At 47.9% G+C, this 27,244-nt stretch overlaps 2 protein-coding genes across 2 annotated transcripts; one reads left to right on the forward strand and one right to left on the reverse strand.

Annotated features, from left to right (window-relative positions):
• Positions 1 to 7,652: 7,652 nt before the first annotated feature.
• On the forward strand, positions 7,653 to 8,600 carry LOC120401458 (olfactory receptor 52E4-like). The gene has a single exon (XM_039531489.1). It carries the CDS (start codon positions 7,653 to 7,655, stop codon positions 8,598 to 8,600), a length of 948 nt encoding a protein of 315 aa, XP_039387423.1.
• Positions 8,601 to 10,801: 2,201 nt separating this feature from the next.
• LOC120373820 (olfactory receptor 52M1-like) lies at positions 10,802 to 26,161 on the reverse strand. Its single transcript, XM_039492752.1, has 3 exons — positions 25,213 to 26,161; positions 11,609 to 11,862; positions 10,802 to 10,810 (listed from the first exon to the last, which is right to left on the reverse strand). Exons 1-3 carry the CDS (start codon positions 26,159 to 26,161, stop codon positions 10,802 to 10,804), a joined length of 1,212 nt encoding a protein of 403 aa, XP_039348686.1.
• Positions 26,162 to 27,244: the final 1,083 nt, after the last annotated feature.

Below are 27,244 nucleotides of genomic sequence, written 5' to 3' on the forward strand. Positions count from 1 at the left end.
ACCAGAGATCAGAACATTCGCATACTCGTACACTCCACACAGATAACAAGGAACAGGCTGACCCATCCCAATGACAGGGCCAAAAGGAGAATATGATGGATAGAGTTGTTTTGTTCGACCCAACATGTACAAGGTGAGAGGTGGCACCTTACTGCGTAGAGGGGTTGCACCTCAATACGTCAGGAGTGATGTGTAACTTGTTTGTACTGGTGTATAAGAATGCATCCCTGCAGAAGTGTCTTTGTCCGGCCTAGGGGGCAGTAGAAAGTCCCATCAGTGACTGAGCTCAGTCCATTGTCAGGGAGCACATAAGTACTAGGTAGCAGCACCTTAGCAGCACCTTGGACTTCTATGCCGGGGAGCTGGAGACTGTGTTTCTCTTTGACAATAAACCTGGCACAGGTGCCTCTGTACCTTACTAGAGTCTGTGGTCATTGGGGGGTCTCTCGGGGTCTGCTGGGTCAGCTCTCTGCACAGAGCCGGGGCAGTACACACGGAGGGAACACGCACGCGGCCGACTGATCTCAACATTGAATAGAGCAGAGCACCACACCGGGAGCGTCTGACAACACTTGGTTCTGTCTGTCATCCTGCCACTCTCTGTGAGACCTTGGCCAAGTCACCTCTCCCCAGGCCTCAATTTACCTATCTGTAGAATAAGGATAGTTTACCTATCTATATAGGAGGGTGGTGAAGCACTGGAATGAGTTATCTAGGGAGGTGGTGGAATCTCATTCCTTAGAGGTTTTTAACGTCAGGCTTGAGAAAGCCCTGGCTGGGATGATTTAGTTGGGTTTGGTCCTGCTTTGAGAAGGGGGTTGGACTAGATACCTCCTGAGGTCCCTTCCAACCCTGACAATCTATTGTCGGGGACTCGAACCCCAACAGCGAAGTTCGTTGTCTGACCGCAGTGAGACAGGCAACACCAGCAAGGTCTGATCAAAAGTTCTTTATTGACAAGTGCACGTATCAGTAAAGAACAGCTCGTATCCGAAAAGAACCAGCCCCCCCTTTACAGCTCAGTATTAGCTTATATAGACAGTTTTATTACGTCATAGATCATTCACTAGAGCAATCCACCCCCTTTGTCTAACAACTAGAAATTAGACACCTTTTAATATATACGCATGCCTAGTCTCTACAATATTGAATTGTTAATATCTCAACAAGCGCCATAGGTTAGGAATGTGAGGGAGTTAAAAACACACCGAACACTAAACCAGGGAGTTACAGAACTGTGAGATGCTTGTGTTTTTTATCAGTCCCTCAGACAGTTTGTTTCTCAACATAACACAGCTGGCACCAGCCCCCTCACTGATCTCACGGTTTCCCAGGGCTTTGTGAGACAATGCTGCCTGTCAGTATTTTCCACTCTGAGATTACCCAGAAACCTCTAGATGCTTGACTTTAGTCAGGTTGGCACAACTGGTTTTGTGCTACATCTTTATTCAGGCCTAACACTATGATTCTATAATATGTTCATAGTGACTTTCCTTTGCTAGATGTGTTGAAAACCCTTCAGTGAAAGGGGCTGCACAGTGTGATGATAGTTACTGATTAGAAGTACTGATCTCTGATCCCTTAGCGACAGCCTTGTGTGCCTGCAGAAAGTGTTTGTGTTTCCCCATAGTCATCTGTCTCCATATCTGTCTGTCTACTACCTACCCATCCATCTTGGGCATTTATAGGGTATCTGGCCCTATGGAGACTCAGGTCTTGTCCCTGGTTTTCTTCCTAATCAAATATAATTTTTAAATATTCACAAATGCACAGAGCAGCCAATTCCTCTCTGCCTCAGCACAGCGCTCAAGAGTTCTCATCTCCCTTTGGGAAGGTCCCTTAATTACTTTCTACTCCTAAAGCTGGATAATTAGCCACAGAAGCTCAGACATGGAAAGAGAGACATTGGCTAGACTGTCTCCAGTCTCCAGCCTGTTTACATCCAGATACAGCTTCTCCCCTAGAGGCTGAGCAAACCCCACTGGGATTGCTCAGAGCTATATTATAAATGGTGCAGACCCCTGTGTTGGCTCTCGGTGTGGGATGCTGCTGCAGACGCTGGGCTGAGAGAGGTGTGGGACAAGGCTACCTGAGGAGGATTCCCAGGGAAGACGCTTCCATCTCAGGATTCACAGGTACCATCTCTTGCTGAGGAGCTCACCTGCTCGACAACCCCAGTGCAATGTGGGCGTGCTGGGATAGAGAGTAAGTCTGGGGTCCTTTCTTCCCTGCACAGCCATTAAACATCCCAGGGTCCTTGCCACAGGGGATGGGGTTGTTCCAGTATCGCTGGCCAAAATGTCCCTCTTTCCTGTGCTTTCCCAGCTGATGCCCTCCAGCCCCAAGGTGGCTGCATTTCAGTGGCACAGCGGATTGCTCAGGATGAAAGGTGTCAGTAGATGTACAATACACAGCTAAATTCAATGGCTCATACTTTCCTCAGGCCCCACTGAGGGAAAACTGCCCTTGGAGTAAGAACTCTGGAGCCAGCTGTCACCTGCCGCTCTTGCATTCCAAGGACTGTTACCTGGCTTTTATCTGCTGCAAGGTATGGAGGTGCTAGGGCTCCTCACTGGAACAATTCTAAGAATTTTTAAACACGGGCAAGACATCATCTCTCCTGGCTTCACTCGAGAAGTCGGCTGAACTGTTATGCCTGAAACTTTCAAAAAACAATTCAGCTGGAAGCAGACACCCAAGGTGGGAAATTTCAATCCAAAGGGTTAAAGTTTGACAAATTTATAAGTAACTGAAAATGAGGTCTCCTAACTGAAGGTATCAGAGAGCCTTTAGTAAAGTTGGTGCCACCAGCACCACCAATCTATTTGTGAATCACATTCAGCTAAACTCTTTGCTCCAATAATGTCTGTGCCAAGGAGTTCCACAGGCCAAGTACGGATTACATAAACAAATTTCTTTTCTGAGTGTTGTAAGTTCAGACTTTCAATGTAATTGAATGTTATATTGTTTGCGGTTTATGAGACAGAGTAAATATAAATGCCAGATCTTTCTCTATTGATAGATTCTTAGGGTTTAAAATCACAAGAGACCATTAGATCATCCAGTATGATCTCATGTATTACAAAGGCAATTATATTTCACCCAGTCACTTCTGTATTGACTCTATAACTACTATTTGACTAAGACATAATCTACACTGGGATTTTTCATCATAGAATCATAGAGCCATGGAGTGAGAAGGGACAGCAGAGGTCATCTAGTCTAATCCCCTGCCAAGATGCATGATTTGATCTGTGTAAAACATCCAAGATAGATGACTATCCAGCCTCCTTTGGAAAACCCCCATTGAAGGAGCTTCTATGACCACCTGAGGCATCTGTTTCACGGTCCTCCTGGTCTTACAGTTAGGAAGTTTTTCCTGAGATTTCATCTAAATCTGCTCTGCCTTTTGTCCTGCCCTAAGTGACAAAGAGAACAACTTTTCTCCATCTTTTTTATGGCAGCCTTTCAAGTATTTGAAAAGTGCTGTAATGTCCCCCCTCAATCTCTTCTTTTCCAAATTAACATTCTTAGTTCCTTCAGCCTTTGCTCATATGGCTTGTTTTCCATCTCTTGGATCATCTTTGTCTCTCGCCTCTGGATCCTTTCCAGTTTCTCTACATCCTTCCTATACACTGGTGACCCAAACTGTCCACAGTACTCCAGCTGAGGCCTAACCAGCACAGAGTGGAGCAGTAGTAACATCTACCATGACTTTCATGTGCTATCTCTCCAGCTGAGGTGCCCATGACTAGCTGGATAGTCTCTTTTTGCCACAGCTAAAAATCCACCCCCCTGAGAGATGAAGCTATATCAATCTAACCCCAGTGTAGACAGCAGAGGTCAGTGGAAGAATTCTTTCATCAGCCTAGCTACCGCCTCTCGAGGAGGTGGGTTACCTGCACTGCAGGGAGAACCCCTGCCGTCGGTGTAAGTCGTGTCTACATCCTGTCTGGGTCGGCAGACATGGGGAGCTGGAGAATCCACCACTTCCCTTCGCAGTTCATTCCAATGGTTAATCACTCTCAGAGGTAAACATTTGGCCCTTATTTCCACCTGGAAGTTGTCTGGCTTCAGCTTCCACTGATTGGGCCTTGCCCTGCCTTTCTCTGCTACATTACAGAGTCCATTATTACCCAAGGTTTTCTTCCCAGGAAGGTCTCTGCTTGATCATCTTTTCGTTGAGATAAATAGATGAAGCTCTTTAAGTCTCTCTCTGTCAGACATTTTCTCCAGCTTCCAATCATTTTTGTGGCTCTTTTCTGCACCCTTCCCAATTTCTCAAGATTGTTTTTGAAATGTGGACCTCATAACTGGAGGCAGTTGATTTCACCAGTGTCATGTGCAGAGGCAACATCCTTCCCCTGCTCCAACTCATCACTCCCCTGTTTATGCATCCCAGGGTTGCATTGGCTCTTTTGGCCACAGCATCGCACTGGGAGCTTGCGATGAGTTGGTTGCCCACAATGACCCTAAAACCTTTCCTGGGTCCCTGCAGTCCATAAAATAGTGCCTGGTTGTGGGTTGAGCCTCCATTCCCAGTTCCAAGAGGATCACTTTGCATTTGTCTGTATTAACACATTATGTTTGCATGGGCCCAGCTCTCCAAATGCTCCAGCTCAATCGGTGTGCTGCCCTGGATTCCTCGTTGTAACCACTCTGCCAGCTTCTGGGTCATCACACATTTTATCTGCAGTGATTTTCTATTTGCTCCCAGGTCATTGATGAAAATATCGAACAGCATCCAGCCTAGAACTGATCCCTGCAGAACCTAACTAGAAACAGCCCCATTCACTGACAACGGCTTTCTGAGATCTGTCAGTTAGCCAGTTTTTAGTCCATTTTATGTGCGCTCCACTGGTATTGCAGGGTTCATTCTCTTTCTCTCAATGTTTTCCTCTAATAAATGAAATGCCTCCGAGAAATTGAAGTGTATTGCATCTCCACGGTTCCCTTGATCAACCAAACATGCACTCTCATTATTTGACAAGGCCGGTTTTCCATAAACCATGCTGTTGACTGGCATTGATTATATTCCTAGACTATTTTTTACACTAATCCCATATCAGCTTTTCCATTATTTCCTAACCTTGTCACATAATTTTTAAAACATTCCTTTCATTTTGTTAAATCATTTACTTTTAAACCCAGCACTGACCTGTATTTGTCTTTCTTTTCTTTGAGCTGCCAGACACCAAGGCCATTAGAGGGGCACAAGAGGAGAAATCTGAATCAGGGAGGCTTTGAGGAAACCCTTTGAAGCTGAGAACCAGTAATGTTTGTTGCTGTGCTTGGGACTGTACCGCATAATGACGTCCAGTGTCAGTAGGGTAGGAAGCAGTTGTGATTGTTCAGGCCCAGGATAAATGATAAAACCACTTGCTTGTTTGCTGCTGCCATCTGCTATCACAACTGGAATGAAAACAAATAAAGAGTGTGTATTATTCAAACAACTTTGCTTTTATAGCCCAAACCCCCACAACACCATGCACACACACACAGACACATGCACATTCCTGGTGGGGGAGGTGCCAGTGGAGGGCTGGCGCAAAAGTCCCAGGTATCGGAGAGGAATGTATGCGTGGCATTTTGGGAGATCATGGGAAAGAGTTCTGAATGTGCCGAAGGGGAGGGTGGGTTGCATCTGCTAAGTCTGGAGTATCAGGAGGGACTTCAGGATGACGGGTTGCCACTCCAAAACTTTTATCAGCCTCTCTATCGTATTTATGCCTCATTTTCTTCTTTCCTGCTTGTCACTTTCCCTCCACTGCCTGCATTCTGTCTTGTGGGTGTTACAATACTGCAGCACCTCCTGGAACATATTTTCCTTGCTATATCTTGGACACTTTCTTCTCCAGCAGAGATGCTCGGCTGGAGTGGAGTGGGAGCCTCCTTCCAAAGACTTGTCTGGTGAAGCACAAGTAACAATAAACAGAAGCATTCTTGTTAAGTGTACATACAGCATTGAAATGATATATTAAAATACACCCTTGGTAACACACCAATCACTTTCCTGCTGGCCCTTGGGAAGCACACATGCCAGCAAACACCACAAGCATGGTGCGTGCACCCCGGGACAGAGGACATTGTGCCTGGGATAAAAGCAATGTGAGAGGGGTGCGGGGCACTTCTCAGGGGGCAATTCTCCATAGTTTCCCATCCTTTTCCACAGGCAGGGGCAGGTATCCCTCTTCGGAAGGGAAGCAAAGAGGCAAGGGTGCAGCTACTACATGCTTATAGCTTCTGCCCAGGTCCCTGTGCTGCTCCCCTGGGTGCTGCTTTGGTCCTGGCCCAAGTAATTACCGAATGGCATGGAAAAGTGTCCCTCAGTAGGGGAAGGAACAAAGCAGCTCTGCCAAGGACCCTCCGGCAGAGGATTGCTGAGTACCGGCAGGAAAATGTCCTGAAGATCTCTCTGGAGGAATCCTGTGAAATCTCAGTGAGCATCAACAACCTGCCCCACCGCGCTGCCTAGCCGCACGGGGAAATGCCCAGCACACAGAAACCCAGCCAGGGTCCTCTCTTCGCTTCTGACTCACCTGATTGTGACTGCCGAGACTACCTGGCCACCTCCTGGGCAACCCTGACCTGGGAACCACACCTTCTTCTGCCTCCACCTTTTCCTCAATGACTTCCTCCTTTGGGTTAGGTCCAGCTTCCGCCAGCTCCAGCCCAGCCAAAGCACCCACAGGACTCTTGGCCATGGAGGTGGGGTTGCTGCCAAGGATAACATCCGACTCCTTATAAAAATTGCAGTTGTGGAGCACTTGTCTCCTTCACCTTTGCTCTGCACTGCAGCATGTCCCAATCAGAGCTCTTTCCCCACAAGCTCCATGAAAACCGCCCTTGGTATTGAAATTCCTATGGCTCCAGTACAGCTCCTCCTCATAGCCTCCTCTCCCCATATTCTGAGCATATCCAGCAGTTCTGCTGTGGTCCTAGCGGGAGAGCATTGTCTGCGTAGAGCCACCATGACCACCGGGAAGATGTGATATGAACACCCCACACTGAGCAAACAGGAGGGGGAATTTCAGAATTATTGGGCTTTAAAGGGGGAAGGACATAAGGTGTTTATCTGGATGCACAGCAGCTGAGTTTAAACTCTGCGAGCGTCTAACTAGGCACTTTGGTGACAAAACTTGTGTGTACAAACCCTTACAACTCTTGCCAAGGTGGTTTTAGTACATCACTGAAACTGAGGAGTTGCATCATCGAAAGTGGCTTTGTAGTGTGTATAGCTCCATTGTTTCTTCACCAAAAGCTGCCTTTCTGCAAAAACATTTGGCAATGTAGACAAGGCCTCAGGAACAATGAGACACATGTTTCCTGCTGGTGCCTGTTAAGGTTTTCCACACCATGACGTGTAGGAATTATTGACACAAGGAGCACCATGAAATATGGAATTGGCATTAGCAGGGTCAGTTGTTCAAATGTCATTTTTCAGTGTGTATAGAGCGACCAATCCGCTTCACCCATGAGAACAGCCTCCAGTAGTGTATGTAGTGTCTCATATTAACATTGTCTCTCCATCTAGGCATTTGAAAAGCGACCATCATCGTGGGGCCTGGGCACATACAGGAAATCAGAGGATCACACGGTACATGCAGGAGACACCGTTCCGCCTCAGAGTTGGACACCTTCTCCCCTACTCCATGACAGATTCCAACACAACCAACTTCACCAACCCCTCCACCTTCATCCTGCTGGGCATTTCTGGCCTGGAGGCAGCCCTTGTCTGGATCTCCATCCCCTTCTGTGCCATGTACGCCATAACCATCTTGGGGAACTTCACTATCCTGTTCATTGTGAAGAGGGAGCCGAGTCTCCATAGGCCCATGTTCTATTTCCTCTGCATGCTGGCCATCACCGACCTGGTCCTGTCCACGTCCATTGCACCCAAGACATTGAGTAACTTCTGGTTCAATTCCAGGGAGATCAATTTCAGTGCCTGCCTCACCCAGATGTACTTCATTCACTGCTTTGCAGTGATGGAGTCTGGGATATTCGTGGCCATGGCTTTTGATCGCTACGTGGCCATCTGCCATCCCCTGAGACATTTCACCATCCTGACAAACCCTGTGGTGGCCAAGATGGGCCTGGCCATAGTGCTGCGTGGCAGCATGCTCATACTGCCCTATCCCTTCCTGGCAATTCGGCGGCCATATTGCAGAACCAACATCATCCCCCACACGCACTGTGAGCACATGGCCGTGGTGAAACTGGCCTGTGCTGACATCCGCGTGAGCAATTACTATGGCCTCTTTATGGCATTTTATGTGCTTGGTCTGGATGTGTTTTTTATTGCCGTGTCCTATATCCAGATCCTCAGGGCCATCTTCAGCCTCCCCACAAAGGACTCCCGGGTCAAGACTTTTGGGACCTGTGGCTCCCACGTCTGTGCCATCTTAACCTTTTACCTCTCAGCTCTCTTCTCCTCTCTCACATACCGGTTTGGGCAGAATGTGGCCCTGTATTTCCATGTTCTCATGGCCAACGTGTACCTCCTGGTGCCCCCCATGCTAAACCCCATCATCTACGGGGTAAGGACCAAACAGATCCGGGACAGGCTGCTCCGGCTCTTCACTCATAAAGGGACCTAAAGTTTTCTCCTGGTGCTCTGGCTCTCAGACCGAGCTCCATGCAGAGCTGGCTGGTGACAGGTGCTGGGCCCCCTTCCCTGAATCAGGGGTTATTTAAGGACATTAAATCCTTTTCTGATCTATCTGTGCTCTGAAAGCATGACAAAGAGGGAATCTGTCTATGTACTACTCACTGGGCTGCCACCTTTCTAACTGCTGGTAACTGGATCCCTGAGACCACATCCCTTACCCCACCTCTTCCCCGCCTCAGTCGCTTGCTCCTCTCCTCTCGTCTCCCTGTCAATTGCTGGATCCTCTCCATGTCTTTCCTCCCCAGCGGAAGGGCAGCAATTTTAGATTTTGGTGTGGAGGAGGCAACAATAACTGTGATTCCAGGGGCTACTTAGACATTTGAAAACTACATCGAATTCCCCAATCTAATAAATAAATATTATTTATATTTATATTTATATTTATACAAGCATTCTCAAAACTACAGTACCCGCACGAGGAAATAAGGAGACAGATCAACAGAGCCAGATGTGTACCCAGAAGCCTCCTACTGCAAGAGAAACCCAAGAAAGAAACCAACAGGACTCCACTGGCCATCACATACAGTCCCCAGCTAAAGCCCCTCCAACGCATCATCAGGGATCTACAACCCAGCCTGGACAATGATCCCACACTTTCACAGGCCTTGGGTGGCAGGCCAGTCCTCGCCCACAGACAACCTGCCAACCTGAAGCATATTCTCACCAATAACTGCACACCGCACCATAGTAACTCTAGCTCAGGAACCAACCCATGCAACAAACCTCGATGCCAACTCTGCCCACATATCTACACCAGTGACACCATCACAGGACCTAACCAGATCAGCCACACCATCACTGGTTCATTCACCTGCACATCCACCAATGTAATATACACCATCATATGCCAGCAATGCCCTTCTGCTATGTACATCGGCCAAACTGGACAGTCTCTAAGGAAAAGGATAAATGGACACAAATCAGATATTAGGAATGGCAATATACAAAAACCTGTAGGAGAACACTTCAACCTCCCAAGCCACACAATAGCAGATCTTAAGGTGGCCATCCTGCAGAAAAAAAACTTTAGGACCAGACTTCTAAGAGAAACTGCTGAGCTTCAGTTCATTTGGAAATTTGACACCATCAGTTTAGGATTAAACAAAGACTGTGAATGGCTTGCCAATTACAGAACCAGTTTCTCCTCCCTTGGTTTTCACACCTCAGCTGCTGGAACAGGGCCTCATCCTCCCTGATTGATCTAACCTCGTTATCTCTAGCTTGCTTCTTGCTTGCTTATATTTACCTGCCCCTGGACATTTCCACTCTTGCATCCGACAAAGTGGGTATTCACCCACAAAAGCTCATGCTGCAAAATGTCTGTTAGTCTGTAAGGTGCCACAGGAGTCTTTGCTGCTTTTACAGAACCAGACTAACACGGCTACCCCTCTGATAATAAATAAATATTAGACCCATTCAGCTCTAAGAGTAACATTTTCTTATATCTTATAGCAATTCACTTCCGGGACACTGGTTAGGCTTAAATTTAAAAATAAAATTAATGTGTATTCTTACTTTGCTCCTAACTCTGCAGAGAGAGAGGGGCAGTGCTGGGTTCCATCTCAGCTCTGGGAGGGGAGTGGGGTCTAGTGGGGTACAGCAGGGGGAAGATACATCTGCAGTCCATATAAAAACATAAGAACCTAAGAATGGACATTGGTCCATCTAGCCCAGTGTCCTGTCTTCATCAGTGGCCAGTGCCAGGTGCCCCAGAGGGAATGAACAGAACAGGTATAAAGATAATAGATAATAATATATGGAGCTATACCTATCTCCTAGAACTGGAAGTGACCCTGAAAGGTCCCTGAGTCCAGCCCCTGTTTTATTTCTTGAGGAATCTACATTGATCTGTACACTTATTACTTATAGCCACTTAAAATCTACCTTTCTGTAAAGAGAAATCTGCTCATGAAAAGGGGCTGGTGCATTGAGGGATGGGCAGGCTGGCTAATAAACAATAGTATATATATATATATATATATATGAATTTTAAACCTAACCAGTGTCCCTCATGTGACTGGCCACAAGATGTGAGGACATGTTAGTATTAGAGTGGAGTGGGTCTAGTATTTATTTAATTTTCTTTCTTTTATATTAGAATTAGATACAGTGCTCCTGCCACAAATTTTGCTAAGTTATCTGCCAAAAAATAGAGTTTTTAAGACTCTAAGTAGCCCCAGGAATCACCGTTACGGTGGTCACCCCGAGTGAAATCTGAAACAATTCCCTTGCAGCTGGGGGTGGGTAAGGGAGGTGAAAATGATCCAGTGTGTGACGAGGGTAGGGAGTAGAGGAGCAAAATATGATGGAAAGAGGAGGCACAGGGACAGAGCCTTGGCAGAAGAGGTGGGGTTCGGCATGGGGATTTCAGGGTCCATTACCAGCAATAAGAAAGGTGGCAACCCAATGAGTTCTACATAGACCAATTCCCCAGGTTCTAACGCTGACACTGCACAGTAAGATCAGGAAAAGATTTAATGTCTCTTTGACTGTCCAGTCAGTGATTCAGGGAAGAGGGTGCTGCACCATGCACCAGCCAGCTCTGCACGGAGCTCAGTATGAGAGCCAGAGCAGCAGGAGAGAACTTTAGGTCCCTTTACAAGTGAAGAACCGGAGCAGCCTGTTTCTGATCTGTTTGGTTGTCACCCCATAGATGATGGGGTTCAGCACGGGGGTACCAGGAAGTACACGTTAGCAATGAGAACATGGAAGTGCATGGGGACATTCTGGTCAAACCAGTGCGTGAGGATGGAGAACAAAGATGGGATGCAAAAGGTTAAGAAGGTGGGAGACACAGGTCCTAAAAGTCTTGAGCCGGGCATCCTTTGTGGGAAGGCTGAAGATGGCCCTGAGGATCTGGATATAGGACATGGAGATAAAAAAGACATCCACACCAGTTATCAAGAATGCCACAGAGAGGGTGTAGTAACTACTGACGCAGATGTCAGCGCATGCAACCTTCAACACAGTTATGCCCTCACAGTACGTGTGGGGGATGATGTTGGTTCTGCAAGATAGCCACTGCCTTGCCAGGAAGGGATAGGGCAGTATGACCATGATGCCACGCAGCACCATGGCCAGGCCGATCTTGGCCACCACAGAGTTTGTCAGGATGGTGGAATGTCTCAGGGGGTCGCAGATGGCCACATAGAGATCAAAAGCCATAGCCACGAGGATCCCAGACACCATCACTGAGAAGCGGTGAATGAAGTACATCTGGGTGAGGCAGGCACTGAAATCGATCTCCCTGGAATTGAACCAGAAAATGTTCAGCATTTTGGGAATGGTGGACGTAGACAGTAAAAGATTGGTGATGGCCAGCATGCAGAGGAAATAGTACATGGGCTCATGAAGGGTTGGCTCCATCTTGACAATGAACAGGATGGTGAAGTTCCACAAGATGGCTATGACATACATGGTGCAGAAGGGGATGGAGATCCAGACATGGGCCACCTCCAGGCCAGGAATGCCCAGCAGGATGAAGGTGGAGGAGTTGGTGAAGTTGGTTGTTTTGGACCCTGACATGGAGTAGGGGAGAAGGTGTCCTACTCTGAGGCAGAACGGTGTCTCCTGCATGTATTGTAGATTCCCCTGACTTTCTGTGTGTGCCCAGGCACTAGGGTAATTCCTGGATGGAGAGACAGTGTTAATATGAGACACTACATGCACTACTGGAGGCTGTTCTCATGGGTGAAGCAGATCGGTCGCTCTTCACACACTGAAAAATTACATTTTCCTTATTCAGATAAATGAATTATGAAGAACTGACCCAGATAATGCCCATTCCTACACATCATGGTGTGGGAAACCTGAATAGGCACCAGCAGGAAACACAAGCCAGGCTAGATAGCCACTGTGTGGGCCGTTCCCCATATACCCAGTTCCTCAAAATGTGAGAGTACAAAAAACACGAAACCTTTTTCAAAACATATAGCAGAGAAAACATCCCAATTAGAACACACCACAGGGAAAATCTCTCGGTTTCATTGATAAACATCTGCTCAGTTGCAGAAATGGCCAAAACAAAGACAATGTTCAGATGCGTAAGCAATGGCAAAGAGAATAACCTGCTCTGGACATGCGCTCAGTTTGGTCACCCAGTCTCTATAAAGTATGTAGCAGATAGAAAGGGGGTTTTCCAGACAGGCTCTGAGAATGGGGGAGGCTGCCAGAGGCAGACAGAGTGAAATGTCTGGAACTGTTTGGGTTAAAAGAAACAAAGAAGGGGATCAGAAGATAGAGGAGAACAAGATTAAAGACTGGAAGAGATTACATTCCAATGGAGAAACAGAGAACAGTTCACACCGTAATCTCTATAGATACTTAGTGCATCAGAGGAGCCAGTTCCCCAGAGCTGACAGAACAAGAACAAGGAGTTATGGTCTCAAGTTGCAGTGGGGGAGGTAGTTCCAGGTTCTACATTTCAAAATTTGAAAATTTGGAGAACGTGCAGAAGAGGCACAAAAAGGATTGGAGGCTGCAGAAAATGCCAGCCAGTGAGAGACTTAAAGAGCTTCATCTATTTATCGTATCAAAAGGACAATCAAATGGAGAATTTCATGGGGAGAAAACCATAGGTAATAATGGGCTCTGCAATATAGCAGAGAAAGACAGAGGAAAGCCCAGGGCCAAATTTTCAGCTCTGAGGGTGATTAACTATTGGAACAAACTGTGAAGGGAAATGGTGGATTCTCCAAGTCCCCATGGCTGCAGATCCAGACTGGGTGATTTTTCTGGAAGATCTGCTTGAAGACTTGTCTGCACTTAAAATGCTACAGTGGCGCTGCTGTAGCACTTCTGTGTAGACACTACCTACACCGACTGTAGGGGTTCTCCCATCAGTGAGGGAAATCCACCTCCAGGAAAGGTGGTAGCTAGGTCGAGAGAACAATTCCTCCCCTTACCTCGTGCTGTCTGTACTGAGGTTAAGTTCATATAGCTTCATCTCTCAGGGGTGTGGATTTTTTTGCTATTGGAAAAACAGAAAATACAGTGTGGGTTGCATTATGAGAGGTATAGCATGCAAGACATGGGAGATGATATATGCCTCTCTCAGGGTAGGTCCTACTTTTAACAGGGCGTTGGACTAGATAACCTTGTGAGGCTAATCTTTATAATTCTATGATTCTATGATGCTCAGCACTGGTTAGGCCTCAACTGGAGCATTGTGTCCAGTTTTGGTGTCCAATGTGAAGAAAGCATGTAGAGACACTGGAGAGGACCCAGAGTCAACAGGCAAAGCTGATCCAAGGGAAGGAATACAAACCGTACAAGAAAAGGCTGTAGGAACTGGGTATGTTTAGTTTAGAAAAGAGGAGATTGAGGGGGACATGACAGCGGTCTCCAGATACTTGAAAGGCTGACAAAGAAAAGGAGGAGAAAAGTTGTTCTGTCTCACCATGGAGGGCGGGGCAAGAGTTCAAACTCCAGCATAGCAGATTTAGATGAAATTTCGGGAAAAGCTTCCAACTGTCCAAACACGAGGACAATTGAACATGTGAGTCGCGAGGTTGTGGAAGCTCCTTCGCTGGAGGTTTTCAGAAAAAACTGGATAGTCCTCTGTCCTGGATGGCTTAGATGCAAGAAATCCTCCATCTCAGCAGCAGGTTAAACTAGATGGCCCCTTCTCAGCCTGTGCCTCTATGATTCAATGATGTAAAATCCTAGTCTACACTGGGTCTCAGTGTAACACAAGTCATTGGGCTCAATACTGGGGTAACTAGGTGAAATGTAATGGCCTGTGTTATACAGGATGTCAGAATGGATGATCTAAAATCTGAGACCCACCTCATAACACAGGGAGAGGGAAACATTCAGTCCCATCGAAAGTCTGAACGTATTACAACGATAAAAGGAAATTTGTTACATTAATCATATTTGGCATGTGGAACTTTTTGACACCAACATTATTGGAGCAAAGAGCTTAACAGAACTGGATTCCTAAATGGTGTAGTAAGAGGAGGCCCTGACATATAAACCTTGGTATCAGAGGCCCGGTATGAGGCCTAAGGCCTGAACTAAAGTAATGGACAATACTTTGCGAACATAAAGCAAAGTTAAGCTGTGAGCCAGAGGCAGGCCCTGCTTACAGAAGCTGGCAAGGAAAGGGCTGATGCTGCAAGAAGATACGTACCTAAAAGGTACTGGACACCAGAGATCAGAACATTCACATACTTGCACATTCCACACAGATAACAAGGAACAGGCTGACCCATCCCAATGACAGGGCCAAAAGGGTAATATGATGGATAGAGTTGTTTTGTTCGAACTAACATGTACAATGTGAGAGGTGGCACCTTGCTACGTAGAGGGGTTGCACCTCATACATCAGGAGTCATGTGTAACTTGTTTGTACCTGTGTAAAAGAATGTATCTCTGGGGCAGTGTCTTTGTCCGGCCAAGGGGGCAGTGGGCCGAGTCCATTGACCGTGGGCGCATACTCGTAGTATGCCCTGAATTAGACTAAGAAATCTACAGGGAACTATTATTGTGTCCAATATGGCAATAAACCTGGCTGAAGTGCCTTCGTACCTTACTAGACTCTGTGGTTATTGGGGGTTCTCTTCGGATCTGCTGTGTCAGCTATCTGCGCAGAGCTGGGGCAGCACACAGAGGGAACACACGCACGCAGCCGAGTGATATCAACACTGAACAGAGCAGAGCACCACACTGGTAGCATCTGACAACAAATGGATCGGCCATTGTAAGTGCTACTGGTGGCACCACCGTCAGTTACGGCTGTCTGACACCTTCCATTAGAAAACCTCATTTTCAGTTATTTATGTTTGTCAAACTTTAACCCTTTGGACTGAAATTTCCCACACTGGGTGTCGGCTTCCAGCTGAATTGTTTTTTGAAAGTTTCAGGCGAAACAGTTCAGTCGACTTCTCAAATGAATTTAGTATTGAAGATGTCTTGTCCATGCTGAAAAAGGAGGAGCCCTCGCACTTCCATACTTCCCAGCAGATAAAAGTCAGGTAACAGCAACCCCTCTCCCCACTAACAGCCAGAGGGCTGAAATGCAAGAGGAGAAGGTTACAGTCTCAGTACATTAACACAGAAGGACTTTACTTTACTTTTCTCCAAGGAGAATTTTGCTTCTGTGCAGGCTGAGTAAAATACAGGCCACAGCCTCAGAATTTGGATTTGTACATCTACTAACATATTTCATCGGAAGGATCCCCTGTGCCACTGAAATGCAGTGATGTCGGGGCTGGAGGCCATCAGCCAGAGTGGGCGGGGCTGCACAGCAAAGTGTGAGGTTTTGACCCATGATACTGGAACAAACTCATCCCTGGTGGGAAGGGCTCTGCAATGTTTAACCGCTGTGCCGAGTGGAAAGAACAACAGACCTATTCTCTATCCCATCATGCCCATGTTGTACCGGGTGTGTCGGACAGCAAGACATGGGTACCTGTGACTCCTCAGGTAGCCGTGCCCCACACCTCTCTCACATCAGCATCTGCAGCAACATCCCACACCGAGAGCCAACACAGGGGTGTGCTCCATTTATAATATAGCTCTGTGCAATCCCAGGGGGGTTCGCTCAGCCTCTAGGGGAGAAGCTTCATCTGGCTGTAAACAGGTTGGAGACCAGCCTGTCTGTGCTTCTGTGCTATTTATGCAGCTTTAGGAGTAAACAGTAATTAAGGGACCTTCCCAAAGGAGATGAGAACTCTTGGGTTCTCCTCTGAATCAGAGAGGAATTAGCTGCTCTCTCTGTATTTGTGTATATTTAAAAATTCTAGCTGATTAGTAAAGAAACTAGGGATAATGCCTAGATCAGCATAGGGTCAGATACCCTGTCAATGCCCAGAATAGCTGGATAGATATTAGCCAAGGTCACACAGAGATTGAGTGGCAGGATGACACACAGGACCCAGGAGTCCTGACTTCCCTGCTGTAACCACGGTCTCTCCCTCACACCAAGAAGGAAATGGACTCCCGCTCTGGCAGGGCCTGTTTGTTAGTTGGGATGCGGAGGAAAGGCTGGAAGAGGGAGCCTGAGCCTTCACCATCCTCTCAGGGTAAATTTGACATTTTCAGAACAAGCTGGAGTTTGTGAGTTCTCTGCTTCTGTGTGGTGTGAACTTCAGGCCTCCACTTCTGCACCTACTCAGAAACCTGCCATTGCATCACAGTTACTGTGGTTGCTTCAGGAGAAGAGACTTAGTAAAAGCAACACCAGCACGACGTTACGTGATTGGAGTGCAGCCGCAGGCCTGTCCTGGGGACAGAGGCCTTTCCCTCCCCAAACAGCTGCCAAGGAACAAAGGGGCCCCATAGGCAGGATAGAGACTGGATCAGTGTTTGCTTTGGATTTGTTCTTTCCCTATTGGTTCATTTCCTCCCAGTCTCTCCCAAGGGGAATTGAAATCGAATGTTCCAGGCTGAGTCAGACTTTCCAGCACTGCCCCGGCTAGAGGGTCTTGGATTCCCATAGGTCAGGGGTGGCCAAGCTGAGCCTGAGAAGAAGCCAGAATCTCCAGTGCGGAGCACCTGGGTTTTTGACCACTAGAATGAGACTGAACGAATTCTCCTGTCTGAGCTCAGGAGGGTCCCCGTGTCCACCTGTACTCAGGTTACTGACACTCTGTAGGTGGCAAACATGGTTTGACCTTCCTCTGTAGCTAAAGGCAAAGGGGGGCTAGGCCCTGATTTGGCTGGATTGTTGTGCTGATTATTTATGATCATTATTTGTGTTATGGAAGTGTCCAGAATCCCCACTGCAATTCAGGGCCCCTTATGTTGGGCCCTTCACAGGAAATAATAGAATCATGGAATCATAGAACTGGAAGGGACCTCGAGAGGTTATCAAGTCCAGTCCCCTGCACTCATGGCAGGACCAGCATGATCTAGAACATCCCTGACAGGTGTTTGTCTAACCTGCTCTTAAAAATCCCCAGTGATGGAGATTCGGCAACCTCCCTGGGCAAGTTATTCCACCTGCTTCCTGAGAGATACCATCAGCGGGCACCTTTCACATTGGATGGTTCCCCCAGCCTGGTTTTCTGTGAATGGGAAACACAGGCCACAGTCTCTGCATAACCACACCAGGATCTGGATAGAGGCATCCAGGGTCGGGCTCTCTGGCTGGCGACAGGCGCAGGCGGAGGAGACAGAAGCAGTGATGTTACAGGCAAGATGGCCCTCCCAGCACAGCTTTACCACCCAAGAGGAACCTGGAAGGGCTGCTGTTCCCAGTTCAAAAGCCCACACCCCCTTTCCATTGGTCTCCTGACATCCTGCCAACTCACTTCCTGCTACCCTAAGCATTCCTGGGACCGTGATAGCTTCCCTCTCTTCCTGGGGTCTCTCTCGGACTGCCTGTCTGTGTGCATGGAAGGCAATTAGGGTTAGGTCTAACGAATTAACACTTCTGAGAAAACTGAATGGCTGAAACGCCCAGAGAAATGGTGCTACCCCCTCCCCCGATTCACACCCCCCCCACCTTCTTCCAAATCACAGACGATGCTGGGCAGCCTGGTTTAGGTTTGGTCCACTCTGGCTGTGGTTTCTTCCGGGAAGTCTAGGAAAAAACGTTTAAGATTCATGCCCATAGTAAAATTACTGCGGATAACATGAAGAACTAAACAGTTAGGGCTCGGGTGAGTGCACGGGAAATGTGTTGTACTTCAAAATCAAAGTCTTGGAGAGCTAAACTCCACTGATGAAGTTTCTTGTTAGTCTCTTTGATTTGTGAAGCCACTTCAGCGCAGCATGGTCAGTCTGCTGGTGGAAACGCCGTCCCCAAATATATGGGTGTAGCTTCTCCAGAGCGCACTGTGACGGGTTGGATCACAGAACCCTCCTTGGGAGCTGCCACCTGATGTGCCAAGATACTTCTGCCCCTGCCTTCCCTACCAGCTCAGGACTTCAATATCCTGCCTGGTTTGAGGCAGACCCACTAGCCTGCTGCAAACCCAGACCCAGGTCTGAATCACATCCCCTAACCACTGTAGGTTTAACTGGAAGCAGCTCACAGAAGTGTTCTTGTCTTTAGCACTCAGATGCCCAACTCCCAATGGGATCTAAACCCAAATAAATCCATTTTACCCTGTATAAAGCTTATACAGGTTAAACTTATAAATTGTTCACCCTCTATAAGACTGAGAGAGAGAGATGCACGGCTGTTTGTCCCTCTGGGTATTAATACATACTCTGAGTTAATTAATAAGTAAAAAGTGATTTTACTAAATACAGAAAGTAGGATTTATGTTGTTCCAGGCAGTGAAAAACAGAACAAAGTCAGTCATCAAGCAAAATAAAATAAAATGCGCAAATCTATATCTAATCAAACTGAATACAGATCATCTCACCCTCAGAGATGCTTCAGTAAGTTTTTTTTCCTCAGACACCTTCCTAGTCTTGGCACAATTCTTTCCCCTGGTACAGCTCTTGTTCCAGCTCAGGTGGTAGCTAGGGGATTCCTCATGATGGCACCACTCCCTCCCTTTCTTCTGTTCCACCCCTTTATATATCTTTTGCATAAGGCGGGAATCCTTGGTCCCTCTGGGTTCCCACCCCTCCTCACTGGAAAAGCACCAGGTTAAAGATGGATTCCAGTTCAGGTGACATGATCACATGTTACTGCAAGACTTCATTGCCCACTTGCCAGCACACAGGGACACAGGAAGACTTACAGGTAAAACTCACCCATCTGCAGATAATTGTCCTGGTTAATGGGAGCCATCAAGATTCCAAACCACCATTAATGGCCCACACTTTGCATAATTACAATAGGCCCTCAGAATTATATTTCATATTTCTAGTTTCAGATACAAGAGTGGTACATTTATACACCTAGGATGATCACACTCAGTAGATTATAAGCTTTGTAATGATACCTTACAAGAGACCTTTTGCATGAAGCATATTCCAGTTATATTAGCATATTTTCATAAAATCATATAGAGTTCAACGCCACACATACACAATGGCATAACATTCCTCCTCGGAGGCAGACCAGTGGCTTTCCCTCTCAGGGAGCTTCTTGCTGAGAAACATGACAGGGTGAAATTGTTGATCTAGCCCTTTCTGCACTAAAACAGCTCCCGCACCGTGCTCTGCTGCATCCCTGGTTATGAGGAAAGGTTGGTCAAAGCCTGGGGCGCAGCGCCTCCTGCTGGTCGTCTTGAGAATTAGCTCTTCCAGCTGGTGTCTCACCTGCCGCTGGCCCCCGTGTCCCTCCCAGACTCCAGTGCCCTTTACATCTGATTATACCCCCCGCAGCAACCCACAATCTGGGTCTCCCCACCCAGGGGAACCCCCAACCCTCTATCCCCACCTTGCCTCAGTGGCTACTGCCACTCATCATCTAGCCCCCGCTCCCTGGGGCAGACACAGTCTGTAAACCACTCACCATTGGCAAGGGGGTTAGGACCGGCTGCCTCTGCCTAGTCCTGGGCTGCTCCTCTGAAGCCTTAGTACCCCTTTGTGGGCCGTTATCTCTGCCTGCAGCTGGGGCTCAGCTAGGCTGGAGCTCCCCAGCTCCCTCTGCCCTTCCCCAGCACTGATCCTCCCTAGGTACCCTGCTCAGCTCCCAAGCAGCCAGGTCCTTCCCTCTCCAAGGCTAGAGAGAGAGAGTGGCTCTGATAAGGGCCAGCAGGGCCCTGATGGAGCTGGCCACAGCTACCCAGTCAGCTTCCCCGAGCTGTTCTGAATCCCTTTCCCTGCTGCTGCCCTCTGCAGGGCTGCTTTTAACCCCTTTTCTGCAGGAGTGACTCCAGGCTCTTAGTACAGGGTCAGGCCGAAGGGCAGCCTTAAGCTGCTTAAAGGCTCCCTGACACTCCCCAGTCCACTTAACTGCATTTGGTTGCTTCTCCCGCATCAGGTCTGTCAGTGAAGTGGCAATCTGGCTGCAGTGTGTACAGATTGCTGGAAGAAGAACAGGCAGACCCAGAGGCGCATTTGAGTAGATGGGCTTCTTTATTGCGGTACTTGTTCCCCTGGACCCAACTGTTTAGTAAGCACTGGATTAGTTACAATTTACTTTTTTTGTTTACACTAGTATGTCAATTTTTACATTTATTACAACACCCCCCAAACCCTTCTGAAGTAGATGAACGCCCATACAATGAATATTGATAACTCTATATTGAATAGAATTATTTTGCCCCTGATTATTATTTATCTTATTAGCATATTTTACAAATAAGTTTTACTTTGAAGACACACTTCTTTGCTCTAATTGCAATTATGAACTTTTTGGATTAGCGGTTTGCAGGGCAGGGAGGAAAGGACCAGTGCAGCTGGGAAAGAAAGGGAGACGGAGAGGGAGATAACACTTCTTCATCCCCCCCACTCCACCCCTTCCCTTGCTCTGGACTTGAGGGGTGTGTATACCCCAGCATGTGATCAACCTAATTGCAAGCATATTATGTGCATTCAGCCACCCTGAATTAATGGAACAGAACACCACATAGCTAAGGGTAAATCTGGAGACAGGCTTTTAGAAACAAGGTCGTACGTAGCTGGAAGTTTCTGCTAACCTGAATGGGAGGAGGGGACAGACCAGTAAACAGCTGACACTGAACACCTTGGTGAATGGGAAACCTTGAGTCTAGACCCCTCTGATATTAAAAGTTTACTGAAAGTTAGAAAAGTGATGGTCCAGTGGGGTCATTATGACCTGTGTGTTTTGTATAAGTTAGTTATAAAAGATTGGCTAATAGAGTGTACTTGGGAGTAGCCCTCTGAAGCCATCTTGAGAGACCTTTTTCCTGACACCCTTTCTCCTCGGTGAGTGAGCAACTGGCCAGCGCGAACCTGCTGGTAGTTACTCAATCCCGTCCCCGATGTTAGGGCAATATCCGGGATGTTCTATGCCTATTGCTTATGCTTGTGTGTGCTTAGAATCATAGAATCACAGAATCTCAGGGTTGGAAGGGACCTCAGGAGGTCATCTAGTCCAACCCCGTGCTCAAAGCAGGACCAAACCCAACTAAATCATCCCAGCCAGGGCTTTGTCAAGCCTGACCTTAAAGACCTCTAAGGAAGGAGATTCCACCACCTTCCTAGGTAACCCATTCCAGTTCTTCACCACCCTACTAGTGAAAATGTTTTTCCTAATGTCTAACCTAACCTGCCCCCCCTCTGCAACTTGAGACCATTACTCCTTGTTCTGTCATCTTCTACCACTGAGAACAGTCTAGATCCATCCTCTTTGGAACCCCCTTTCAGGTAGTTGAAAGCAGCTATCAAATCCCCCCTCATTCTTCTCTTCTGCAGGCTAAACAATCCCAGATCCCTCAGCCTCTCCTCATAAGTCATGTGCTCCAGGCCCCTAATCATTTCTGTTGCCCCCCGATGGACTCTCTCCAATTTATCCACATCCTTCTTGTAGTGTGGGGCCCAAAACTGGACACAGTACTCCAAATGAGGCCTCACCAGTGTTGAGTAGAGGGGAATGATCACATCCCTCGATTGGCTGGAAATGCCCCTACTTATACAACCCAAAATGCCATTAGCCTTCTTGGCAACAAGGGCACACTGCTGACTCATATTCAGCTTTTCATCCACTGTAACCCCTAGGTCCTTTTCTGCAGAACTGCTGCCCAGCCATTCGGTCCCTAGTCTGTAACAGTGCATGGGATTCTTCCGTCCTAAGTGCAGGACTCTGCACTTGTCCTTGTTGAACCTCATCATATTTCTTTTGGCCCAATCTTCTAATTTGTCTAGGTCCCTCTGTATCCTATCCCTACCCTCCAGCATGTCAACCACTTCTCCCAGTTTAGTGTCATCTGCAAACTTGCTAAGGGTGCAGTCCACACCATCCTCCAGATCGTTAATGAAGATATTGAATAAAACCGGCCCCAGCACCGACCCTTGGGGCACTCCACTTGATACCGGCTGCCAACTAGACATGGAACCATTGATCACTACCCGTTGAGCCCGACCATCTAACCAGTTTTCTATCCACCTTACCGTCCATTCATCCAGCCCAGACTTCTTTAACTTGCTGGCAAGAATACTGTGGGAGACTGTATCAAAAGCTTTGCTAAAGTCCAGAAATAGCACATCCACTGCTTTCCCCTCATCCACAGAGTCGGTTAACTCATCATAGAAGGCAATTAAGTTAGTCAGGCATGACTTGCCCTTGGTGAATCCATGCTGACTGTTCCTGATCACTTTCCGCTCCTTTAAGTGGTTCAGGATTGATTCCTTGAGGACCTTTTCCATGATTTTTCCAGGGACTGAGGTGAGACTGACTGGCCTGTAGTTCCCTGGATCTTCCTTCTTCCCTTTTTTAAAGATGGCCCTACATTAGCTTTTTTCCTGTCATCCAGGACCTCCCCCAATCGCCATGATTTTTCAAAGATAATGGCCAATGGCTCTGCAATCTCATCGGCCAACTCCTTTAGCACCCTCGGATGCAGCGCATCCGGCCCTATGGACTTGTGCTCGTCCAGCTTTCCTAAATAGTCCCGAACTCCTTCTTTCTCCACAGAGAGCTGGTCACCTCCTCCCTATACCGTGCTGCAGAGTGCAGCTGTCTGGGAGCTGACCTTGTCTGTGAAGACAGATGCAAAAAAAGCATTGAGTACACTAGCTTTCTCCACATCCTCTGTCACTATGTTCCCTCCCTCATTCAGCAAGGGGCCCACACTTTCCTTGACTTTCTTCCTGTTGCTAACATACCTAAAGAAACCCTTCTTGTTACTCCTAACATCTCCGGCTAGCTGCAACTCCAAGTGTGATTTGGCCTTCCTAATTTCACTCCTGCATGCCTGAGCAATACATTTATACTCCTTCCTGGTTATTTGTCCAATCTTCCACTTCTTGTAAGCTGTTTTTTTGTGTTTAAGACGAGCAAGGATTTCACTGTTAAGCCAAGCTGGTCACCTGCCATATTTACTTTTCTTCCTACACATTGGGATGGTTTGTTCCTGCAACCTCCATAAGGTTTCTTTAAAATACAGCCAGCTTTCCTTGACTCCTTTCCCGGTCATGTTATTCTCCCAGGGGACCTTGCCCATCAGTTCCCTGAGGGAGTTGAAGTCTGCTTTTCTGAAGTCCAGGGTCTCTGTTCTACTGCTCTCCTTTCTTCCTTGTGTCAGGATCCTGAACTCGACCATCTCATGGTCACTGCCTCCCAGGTTCCCATCCACTTAAATCCAATAAACTGCAGTGTGAGACAAGAGCCCGCTGACTTGCACTGCTCCTTGATCAGACAGAATCGCTGAGTTCCTGTTGATTTATTCCTTACACCTCCTGGAGTGAAATAATTAAGTTGCCCCTGTTGGGGGTTCTGACAACACCAGGTAACATTTCTCTCAGGCCCCAACCCTGCCCCATCTCTTCCCTGCATCTTTCTGCCCCCCCCCACACCCATCGAGCATGCCCCATCTCCACACCCCCCAGCACCTCCTGCATGCTGCAGAACAGCTCATCTGTGGTGAGTGGGAGGCACAGGGAGAGAGTGGGAGGAGTTGATCCCCGGGGCCACCGGTGAAAGAGAGGTGCTGAAGGGAGGGAGTGAAGCTTGGCTGCTGACAGGGGCTAAGCACCAGCTCATTTTTTCCATGGATGCTCCTCTATGTACTGATCAAAAGCCACGCAGAGCATAAGTCAGACTCAGCTTCACTGTCCCGATTCATCCCCTGGGCAACGGGGGCCCTGTAGCTCCCGATAAGGTGCCGTGTACGTGTGGAAATAGCCGGCTAATGGTAGCTGTGCCACTGATTTCCCTCCCTATCAGCTACCACAGCGACCCCGGCCTCTGCCCAGCATCCTGCCTTTCCAGCTAATGCAGGGGCTGTTTCTTCTGCCTCTCTCAGCTGTTGTCCTCCTAGCGCCAAAGCTGACTCTTCGCCCTGCCCCGAGGCCTGGCTCAGGTCAAAGGGCTCCCAGCCCATCCCCACTGCAGAGCTCTACCAGCTACAGGCCTCCCGCCAGGGGGAACAAAGAGGAGCTGAAAGCTAAGGAAATAAACCACACAAGGGTCTCTGCCCTCAGGACTCTGTAGCTGAGCTCCAGGGCCCACGAGCTGTATGAGGCACAATCTCACCCGCCTGCAGCACAATCCTGCTTCCAACACTCAGCTGCTTTTCTACGGCTTCCCTGTACGCTCCTGATTTGCCTGTCTGCCCCAGTGCTGTGTCCTCACTGCACTCACTGCAGGTTGCTTGTCGGCTGCAGCAGCTCCGGTCCCAGCCTTGGAGCAGAGGGAGCCCAGCTGGTGGGGGTGGAAGGTGGAGATGATCCAGCGAGTGATGGTGGGATGGGATGAGTGATCAATGGGGGGTGGGTGTTGGTGGGAAATGGCACAGAATTGGGAAAGGCCTTGAGGGAAGAGGCAGGGCAAGGGGGTGTCAGGTGTCCAGTTATCAGCAATTAGAAAGGTGGCAACTCTATGAGTTAGTGAGTTGAGCACAGTCCGATTCCCCAGTTTATCAGGCTTACACAGCACAGTAAGGCCAGGAAAGGGTTGAATTTCTCTGTGACTGTTCAGTCAGTGATTCAGGGAAGGGGGCCCAGCACTATGTCACCAGCCAGCTCTGCACGGAGCTCGGTCTGAGAGCCAGAGCACCAGGAGAAACCTTTAGTTCCTTTATCAGTAAAAAGCTGGAGCAGCCTGTTCTGGATCTGTTTGGTCCTCACCCCATAGATGATGGGGTTCAGCATGGGGGGAACCAGGAGGTACACGTTGGCAAGGAGAATGTGGAAATACAGAGGCACATTGTGGCCAAACCGGTGCGTGATGAAGGAGAAGAGACCTGGGATGTAAAAGATTAAGATGGCACAGAGGTGGGAGCTGCAGGTCCCAAAAGTCTTGAGCCGGGCGTCCTTTGTGGGGAGGCTGAAGATGGCCCTGAGGATCTGGGTATAGGACACGGTGATAAAAAACACATCCAGACCAGTCAACAAGAATGCCATAGAGAGGCTGTAGTAACTACTGACACGGATGTCTGCGCAGGCCAGTTTCACTACGGCTATGTGCTCGCAGTACGTGTGGGGGATGATGTTGGTTCTGCAATATGGCCACTGCCTCGCCAGGATGGGATAGGGCAGTACGAACATGCCACCGCGCAGCACCACGGCCAGGCCAATCTTGACAACCACAGGATTTGTCAGGATGGTGGAATGTCTCAGGGGATCACAGATGGCCACATAACGATCAAAAGCCATGGCCACGAAGATCCCAGACTCCATCATTGAGAAGCAGTGAATGAAGTACATCTGGGTGAGGCAGGCACTGAAATCGATCTCCCTGGAATTGAACCAGAAGATGCTCAGTATTTTGGGCAGGATGGACGTGGACATGACCAGGTCAGTGATGGCCAGCATGCAGAGGAAATAGTACATGGGCTCATGGAGGCTCAGCTCCATCTTCACAATGAACAGGATGGTGAAGTTCCCCAAGACGGCTATGGCGTACATGGTGCAGAAGGGGATGGAGATCCAGACATGGGCAGCCTCCAGGCTGGGAATACCCAGCAGGATGAAGGTGGAGGGGTTGGTGAAGTCGGTTGTGTTGGAATCTGACATGGAGTAGGGGAAAAGGTGTCCAATTCTGAGGCAGAACGGTTTCTCCTGCATGTACCGTACGTTCCCCTGACTTCCTGTATGTGCCCAGGCTCTAGGGTGATGGTCGCTTTTCAAATGCCTGGATGGAGAGACAATGTTAATATGAGCCACAGCATGCACTACTGGAGGCTGTTTTCATGGGTGAGGCAGTGTTTGCTCTACACACACTGAAAAATGATATGTTTATTACTCAGATAAATGAATTATGAAGAACCCACCCTACTAATATCAATTCCATATTTTATGGTTCTCCATTCATCAACAATTCCTACACTTTATGGTGTGGAAAACCTTAATGGGAACCAGCAGGAAACATGAGTGTGGATACTGGTTATCCATCATTGTTTCTTACGCCTTGTCTACACTGCAAAGATTTTTAGCCAAAAGGCAGCTTTTGGTGTTAAACAGTGGAGGTGTATACTCTGCAAAGCCACTTTCAATGATGGAACTCCTCAGTTTCAGTGAGATTATAAAACCATCTTGACAAGAGTTGTAAGGCTTTTTAATCAAAAGTTTTGTCACCCAAGTGCCAATATAGACATTTGTACTTGATTTTATCACAGTAATAGGCCTCCGGAAGGCATCCCACAATGCCCATCCTGACCACTCTGGTCAGAAGTTTCAACTCTGCTACCTTGCATCCAGGCAAACACCTTCCACACACACCCTTTTAAAGCCATGGGAATTTTGAAATTCCTCTTCCTGTTTGCTCGGCATCGAGAGCTCATATCATAGAATCGTAGAATCATAGAATATCAGGGTTGGAAGGGACCTCAGGAGGTCATCTGGTCCAACCCCCTGCTCAAAGCAGGACCAATTCCCAACTAAATCATCCCAGCCAGGGCTTTGTCAAGCCGGGCCTTAAAAACCTCTAAGAATGGCGATTCCATCACCTCCCTTGGTAACCCACTCAAGTGCTTCACCACCCTCCTAGTGAAATAGTTTTTCCTAATATCCAACCTAAACCTCCCCCACTGCAACTTGAGACCATTATTCCTTGTTCTGTCATCTGCCACCACTGAAAACAGCCAAGCTCCATTCTTA

Source organism: Mauremys reevesii, linkage group 1, assembly GCF_016161935.1.
Source record: "Mauremys reevesii isolate NIE-2019 linkage group 1, ASM1616193v1, whole genome shotgun sequence".
Taxonomy (NCBI): Eukaryota; Metazoa; Chordata; order Testudines; family Geoemydidae; genus Mauremys; species Mauremys reevesii.

What these genes read in the sequence shown, in the direction of transcription:
- LOC120373820 (XM_039492752.1), bottom strand. Translation starts at nt 26,161, where the DNA reads ATGTCAGATTCCAACACAACCGACTTCACCAACCCCTCCACCTTCATC. An exon ending in TACTGATAAAGGAACTAAAG is followed by an intron (nt 11,863 to 25,212) that starts GTTTCTCCTGGT and finishes ACCGCTTCTCAG; the next exon opens with TGATGGTGTCTGGGATCCTC.
- LOC120401458 (XM_039531489.1), top strand. Translation starts at nt 7,653, where the DNA reads ATGACAGATTCCAACACAACCAACTTCACCAACCCCTCCACCTTCATC.